This window comes from Chiloscyllium plagiosum, chromosome 41, assembly GCF_004010195.1.
Source record: "Chiloscyllium plagiosum isolate BGI_BamShark_2017 chromosome 41, ASM401019v2, whole genome shotgun sequence".
NCBI lineage: Eukaryota > Metazoa > Chordata > Chondrichthyes > Orectolobiformes > Hemiscylliidae > Chiloscyllium > Chiloscyllium plagiosum.
Window position 1 is genome coordinate 9,795,950 of NC_057750.1, and position 7,512 is coordinate 9,803,461.

General features: G+C 51.6%; 1 protein-coding gene across 1 annotated transcript in view; it reads right to left on the bottom strand.

The window, feature by feature from the left end:
• Nucleotides 1–7,072, bottom strand: part of LOC122542943 (potassium channel subfamily K member 13-like) — a 15,250-nt gene extending 8,178 nt beyond the window's left edge. The window contains exon 1 of the mRNA XM_043681086.1: nucleotides 6,689–7,072. Coding sequence (XP_043537021.1) covers nucleotides 6,689–7,025 — 337 coding nt within the window. The 5' untranslated portion in view covers nucleotides 7,026–7,072. The remainder of the gene's footprint in view (nucleotides 1–6,688) is intronic.
• Nucleotides 7,073–7,512: the final 440 nt, after the last annotated feature.

The following is a 7,512-nucleotide window of genomic DNA, read 5'->3' on the forward strand; positions in this document are numbered from 1 at the left end:
TGCTGCCTGCCTTGCTGTGTTCCTCTCCCTCCTGATGCTGCCTGCCTTGCTGTGTTCCTCTCCCTCCTGATGCTGCCTGCCTTGCTGTGTTCCTCTCCCTCCTGATGCTGCCTGCCTTGCTGTGTTCCTCTCCCTCCTGATGCTGCCTGCCTTGCTGTGTTCCTCTCCCTCCTGATGCTGCCTGCCTTGCTGTGTTCCTCTCCCTCCTGATGCTGCCTGCCTTGCTGTGTTCCTCTCCCTCCTGATGCTGCCTGCCTTGCTGTGTTCCTCTCCCTCCTGACGCTGCCTGCCTTGCTGTGTTCCTCTCCCTCCTGATGCTGCCTGCCTTGCTGTGTCCCTCTCCCTCCTGATGCTGCCTGCCTTGCTGTGTCCCTCTCCCTCCTGATGGTCTACCTTGGATTGGATTCCAGCATTTGCAGTTTTGTTTTTGTTTCTCCTGCAATTTCCACTCCTATTTCAGATGTCTACAGCCTTTTGCTTTTAGATTTCCTCTGCTCACAACCCCCCCACCACCTCCATCGATTTCAAATATCCCGAATTAATCCTGCCTTTGCTCTCCACTGGGATATTGCTGTGTGGTACTGTTTCAGTCCCTAGTGAGACGTTCAGGTTCATCTTGAACAATAGACGCATTGGCCTGAAATAAACATTCGTGTGAATTTTCTTGAAAGTTATTTTGTCCCAAATGTGTGAAGCTTTCGCCCATCGACCTCCAGGTGTGTGGCACCACGTGCCAGCCAATGTGGCTGGATTTGTGGGGCAAGAGCTGAAGGATCATCAGCAGATACATGATGGGCCGAAGGGACAATATTTGTGCCCTACTGTTCCATGATCTTATCCTAAGTGAGTCAGGAAGGGGAATGTCGGGGAGGGTCAATAATGATGAACCTACACCTGCAGTACTGCGTACAATTCTGGTCTCCTTGCCCAGAAAAGGATCTGGTCTCCCTCCTATCGGAAAGATGTTGTGAAACTTGAAAGGGTTTAGAAAAAGACTTACAGGGGTGTTGTCAGGGTTGGAGGGTGTGAGCTATAGGGAGAGGTTGAATAGGCTGGGGCTGTTTTCCCTGGAGTGTCAGAGGTTGAGGGGTGACCTTATAGAGGTTTACAAACTTATGAGGGGCATGGATAGGATGAATAGGCAAAGTCTTTTCCCCAGGGTGGGGGAGTCCAGAACTAGAGGGCATTGGTTTAGGGTGAGAGGGGAAAGATATAAAAGGCATCTTCGGGGCAACGGGTTGGACTGAAGGGTCTGTTTCCATGCTGTACATCTCTATGACCTCGATGACGAGCAGTTCAGAGAGTGTTCACTCAACTTGTTCCTGGAGTGGAGAGAAATTGTCTTCCAAAGAATGATTGAATTGGACCTGTATCGATTGGAATTTAGAGGATGTCATCTTACAGAAACACATGAGGCCCTGAGGGGACTTTGAGATTACTTTAAGGGGTGGCACGGTGGCTCAGTGGTTAGCACTACTGCCTCACAGCACCAGGGACCCGGGTTCGATTCCAACCTCGGACAATCTTGTCCAACCTTGCACGTTCTCCCCGTGTCTGCGTGGGTTTCCACCGGGTGGTCCGGTTTCCTCCCACAGTCCAAAGATGTGCAGGTCAGGGTGGATTGGCCGTGCTAAATTGGCCATAGTGTTCAGGATGTGCAGGCTGGGTGGGATAGCCACAGGGTATGCAGGTAGAGGTGGGTACTGCAGATGCTGGAGATTAGAGCGGTGCTGGAAAAGCACAGCAGGTCAGGCAGCATCTGAGGAGAAGGAAAATCAACATTTCGGGCAAAAGCCCTTCATCAGGAATAATGCAGGGTTACAAGGATTTGGGTGGGTCTGAGAGGGATGCGTTTTGGAAGATTGTTGTGGACTGGAAGGGCCAAATGGCCTCTTTCTGCACTGCAGGGCTTGTATGATTTGACAGGGTGGATGCTGACCAGTAGGAGGCAGAAATACTGAAAAATGCTGTTCCTGCTAAGTCCAATGCCAAATCCTATCCATCCCTTTCCCCTGTCCCATTCCCATGGCTCTGTAAAAATAACTCCAACACTCATTGGATGTCGAGTTGGCGGGGAAAGTTGGATGTCCTGCGCCACACCCCCAGGTCGATTAGCTGAAAGAGTACGCATCGAACTTGGGTGGCACCGCGCTGGGAAAGACTCAAACAAGGCGACAGAGAAGATCATTAGTGTTTAGAATTCTCTTCAGTGGATCATTGAATAGATCCAAGGGCGATGGGCTCAGGGGAGAAACAATCAAGGGTTATCGTGAGGAGTGTGCAGACAGGAAAGTGGAGTTGAGACCACAACCAGCCGTGAATGGTGCAGCAGCTTTGACGGGCCGAATGGTCTACTTCAGCTTCCAAGGTCCTGATGGACAGAAAGTCTGGGAGTACAGCAGCAGTTCCAGGAAAGCCTACATGCTGGGGATGGGGAGATAGAATCCCTGCAGTGTGGAAGCAGGCTATTCAGCCCATCAAGTCCACACCTATCCTCTTAAGAGTATCCCAATACCTGATTGCTACATTTCCCATGGTGAATTCATCTTTCCTGCATGTCCTTGGACACTAAGGGCAACTTAGCATGGCCCATCCACCCTAACCTGCACATCTTTGGACTGTGGGAGAAAACCAGAGCAAACCCACACAGACACCAGAAGATGGAATTGAACCCAGGTCGCTGGTGCTGTGAGGTAGTTGTGCTAACCATCAAGCCATAGAGCCAGCCTCAGTGACCAAGGACTGAATGAGAATAAATGCTGCAAAGAGTTTGTTGAGGGTTCCTCACTGACTGTGTTTTGGCTCACAGTTTAGCAACAATTGCACAGGTTCTGAAAGTTGCCCAGTGTTACCCCCTCTCCACGGCCCAGTTTATGGGTGCGCTACCCAGCACTGTCCCCACTCCACGGCCCGGTTTATGGGTGTGCTGCCCCGCACTGCCCCCTCTCCACGGCCCAGTTTATAGGTGCGCTACCCAGCACTGCCCCCTCTCCCCAGGCCAGTTTATGGGTGTGCTGCCCAGCACTGCCCCCACTCCACGGCCCAGTTTATGGGTGCGCTACCCCACACTGCCCCCACTCCACGGCCCAGTTTATGGGTGCGCTACCCCACACTGCCCCCACTCCATGGCCCAGTTTATTGGTGTGCTGCCCAGCACTGCCCCCACTCCACGGCCCAGTTTATGGGTGTGCTGCCCCACACTGCCCCCTCTCCACGGCCCAGTTTATGGGTGTGCTGCCCAGCACTGCCCCACTCCCCGGCCCAGTTTATGGGTGTGCTGCCCAGCACTGCCCCACTCCACGGCCCAGTTTATGGGTGTGCTACCCCACACTGCCCCCTCTCCACGGCCCAGTTTATTGGTGTGCTGCCCAGCACTGCCCCCACTCCACGGCCCAGTTTATGGGTGTACTACCCAGCACTGCCCCCTCTCCCCAGGCCAGTTTATGGGTGTGCTGCCCAGCACTGCCTCCTCTCCACGGCCCAGTTTATGGGTGCGCTACCCAGCACTGTCCCCTCTCCCCGGTCCAGTTTATGGGTGTGCTGTCCAGCGTTGCCCCCTCTCCATGGCCCAGTTTATGGGTGTGCTGCTCAGCAATGCCCCCTCTCCACGGCCCAGTTTATGGGTGTGCTGCCCAGCAGTGCCCCCACTCTCCATGGCCCAGTTTATGGGTGTGCTGCCCCACACTGCCCCCACTCCACGGCCCAGTTTATGGGTGCGTTGCCCAGCAGTGCCCCCTCTCCACGGCCCAGTTTATGGGTGTGCTGCTCAGCAATGCCCCCTCTCCACGGCCCAGTTTATGGGTGTGCTGCCCAGCAGTGCCCCCACTCTCCATGGCCCAGTTTATGGGTGTGCTGCCCCGCACTGCCCCCTCTCCACGGCCCAGTTTATTGGTGTGCTGCCCCACACTGCCCCCACTCCACGGCCCAGTTTATGGGTGCATTGCCCAGCAGTGCCCCCTCTCCACGGCCCAGTTTATGGGTGTGCTGTCCAGTGTTACCCCTCTGCATGGCCCAATTTATGAGGGTTCTGCCCAGTGCAGTGTCAACCAGGTTCAATGTGCACTCTTTCAGCAAGTCGACTTGGAGAGGTGGCACAGGACATCCAACTCTCTGCACCAAAACTTTCCAACTCAACACCTAATGAGTGTCAGAGTTATTTTTACAGGGCTATGGGAATGGGATGGGGTGGGGTGGGGGAGGGGAGGGATTGATGGGAAATGGCACGGGACTCAGCAGGAACAAGCAAACCCCCCTCCCCCCACTTTCCTGCAGCATTATTCAGTCATTACGCCTCCTACTGGAAAGTGGACAGATGTGCATGTGAGAATGTGCTGGGGGAAGGTGATCAAACATTGGTGTGAAGCCTCTCGTTGTTGATCAGCCCACCCTTACCCTCAAAACTTGCTGGACAGTATGGCCCTGGTGGGCCCTTAAAACCACGTCTGGGAAATATGCTGAAGATGGAGCTGGAGAGTCGTCTCAAACAGGCAAAACGTCATGGGGCTGGGAAGCAGACAGCACAACCTGATCAACCATGGTCTTATTGGATGGGGCAGCAGGCTCAAAGGGCCGAATGGCCCTCTCCTATGGTTTGGAGAGAATCATACAGCACAGATAAGGCTCTTTGGTCCAACAAATCTGTTCCAACACTAAGAGAGAAAGTGAGGGCTGCAGATGCTGGAGATCAGATCTGAAAATGTGTTGCTGGAAAAGCGCAGCAGGTCAGGCAGCATCCAAGGAACAGGAGAATCGACATTTCGGGCATAAGCCCTTCTTCCCCCACCCCACCCCATTCCATTCCTGAAGAAGGGCTTATGCCCGAAACGTCGATTCTCCTGTTCCTTGGATGCTGCCTGACCTGCTGAGCTTTTCCAGCAACACATTTTCAGCTCTGTTCCAACACTAAAACCTGCACAGACCGCAGACAGCCGTGGATGCTGGCAATCAGAAACAAAAACAGTCATTTGCTGGAGAAACTCAGCAGATCTGCAGTGGAGAAAGAAACTGAGTTAATGTCTTGGGTCCAGTGGCCCTTCTTCAGGACAGACTTATTCCAACCCCATTTTCCAGCACTTGGCCCATCGTCTTGTCTACTGTGGCCCCAAACCCATCGCCTCAATACTTCTTAAATATCTCAATGGTTTCTATCGCTATCAGGGAGCGAGATCCTGCACTGTCTGGGTGAAAATCAATTTCATCTAATCTACTCTAAAGCCTCCCCTTACTCCTTATCTGAAATCAGTAATACCTTACCCACAGTTATCAACTCTTGAGCGTTTCTCCCTCTCCACCCTGTCTACGCCCCTTAGAAGTTTGCATTCTGAAGAAAAAAATAACTTAGGAATTAAAATTTGGAAATTTAAACCCAAGAAACTGTCCCATTACCTCATCAGTTAAGGACAAAAGTCACAGCACACCAGGCTGTAGTCCATCAGGTTTATTTAAAATCACCAGCTTTCGGAGCATTGTCCCTTCATCAGGGGAAGTCTGCTCTTGGCAGAGCGGCAGCTCTGTGATTAGATTAGATTACAGTGTGGAAACAGGCCCTTCGGCCCAACAAGTCCACACCGCCCCGCCGAAGCGAAACCCACCCATACCCCTACATTTACCCCTTACCTAACACCACGGGCAATTTAGCATGGCCAATTCACCTGACCCTGCACATCTTTTGGACTGTGGGAGGAAACCGGAGCACCCGGAGGAAACCCACGCAGACACGGGGAGAACGTGCAAACTCCACATAGTCAGTCGCCTGAGGCGGGAATTGAACCCGGGTCTCAGGCGCTGTGAGGCAGCAGTGCTAACCACTGTGCCACCGTGCCGCCCGTGATAGCTTGTGATTCTAAATAAACTGATCCAACTACAACTTGGTGTCATGTGACTTTTGACTTTGTCCACCCCAGTCCAACACTGGTTGGTCAAACCCACCTGATGAAGGAGCAGCGCTCCGAAAGCTAGTGCTTCCAAATAAACCTGTTGGACTATAACCTGGTGTTGCGTGATTTTTAACTTTGTCCACCCCAGTCAAAATCGGGAGATAGGGAGTTTATATCAACTACAGATTCCTTCCAGACTCGGGGGGAGCTTAGGACTTAAATTTGGAAATTTCAACACAAGAACTGTCTCGCTACTTCATCAGTTCAGGAGTTCATAACAATTACAGACTCCTTTTAGAATTTAGTCCTGATAAAATTGCTTAGGAATTAAAATTTGGGACAAGAACTGTCTCGCTACCTCATTGGTTAAGGAGTTTATAACAATTACAGACTTTGGTTAAGGAGTTTATAACAATTACAGACTTCTTAGAATTTTGTCTTGTAAAAATTGCTTAGAAATTAAAATCTGAGACAAGAACTGTCTCGCTACCCCATTGGTTAAGGAGTTTATAACAATTACAGACTTTGGTTAAGGAGTTTATAACAATTACAGACTTCTTAGAATTTTGTCTTGTAAAAATTGCTTAGAAATTAAAATCTGGGACAAGAACTGTCTCGCTACCTCATTGGTTAAGGAGTTTATAACAATTACAGACTTTGGTTAAGGAGTTTATAACAATTACAGATTTCTTTAGAGCATGCTTCTGATAAGGTTCACAAGCGTCTCTGTTCAGCTGGAGCTGAGCTGGGAACGCAGTTGTGTGCTCTCTCTCACCGCCTTTGTGAAAATGGTTAAGAGGTTCAATACTGACCTATAGTAGACACCACCGTCCCCACAAAGTAAAAGGCTCCAGTGAAATCCCATCTGGGTCTCAGGGAGTCCACTCTGATACCGGTCACAATGGCTTCCTCATACTCCCTGAGGAAGGCGCCGAGCTCCAGGAGGCTGATGTTGTGACACCGGGTGAAGTTAGACAGCTTTCTGTTCCAAGCCCGCTGTGCCCGCAGTTCCCTGGGCCGCTCAATGGCCGAGAACACAGCCGCCCCGGACACCAGGTACAGCAGGATGAACAGGGCGAGCAAGGCGAAGCGAGCGTTATCCTCATTCAGCCTCAGCGCAAGGCAACAACTAGCCCTGCTCCCTCCCATAGCGCCGGGCTCCTCTCCGGGAGACTGAGAGAAGAGAGCTGTCTGTGTGTTCCCTCCAGCCCAGCATTGGCTCCTGCTGTATCCCCACCCACCCCTTGAGAGATTTCATCAGCCCTTCTCCCAATCAGCATCGACCTCTTGTAGGTCCAAATATGGAACAACACCGTCTCCAGCCTCCAGCCCTTAAAGTTGGACCCAGGAAATAAAACAGCAATTTCTCTCCTCTCAGACTGATACTGAAGGCAGGCCAGAGGAAGGTTCACAAGGATGCTGCTGGCCATGGAGTGATCCTCCATACTTACTCATCGAAACTAGGGCTGCGGATGCTGGAAGTCAGGAAGAAAATCAGAAACCAGGAATTGTTGGAAAAGCTCAACAGGTCTGGCAGCATCTGTTGAGAGAAATCAGAGTTAATGTTTTGGGTCCGGTGACCAGTTGGAGTCATAGAGATGTACAGCATGGAAACAGACCCTTCGGTCCATCCCGT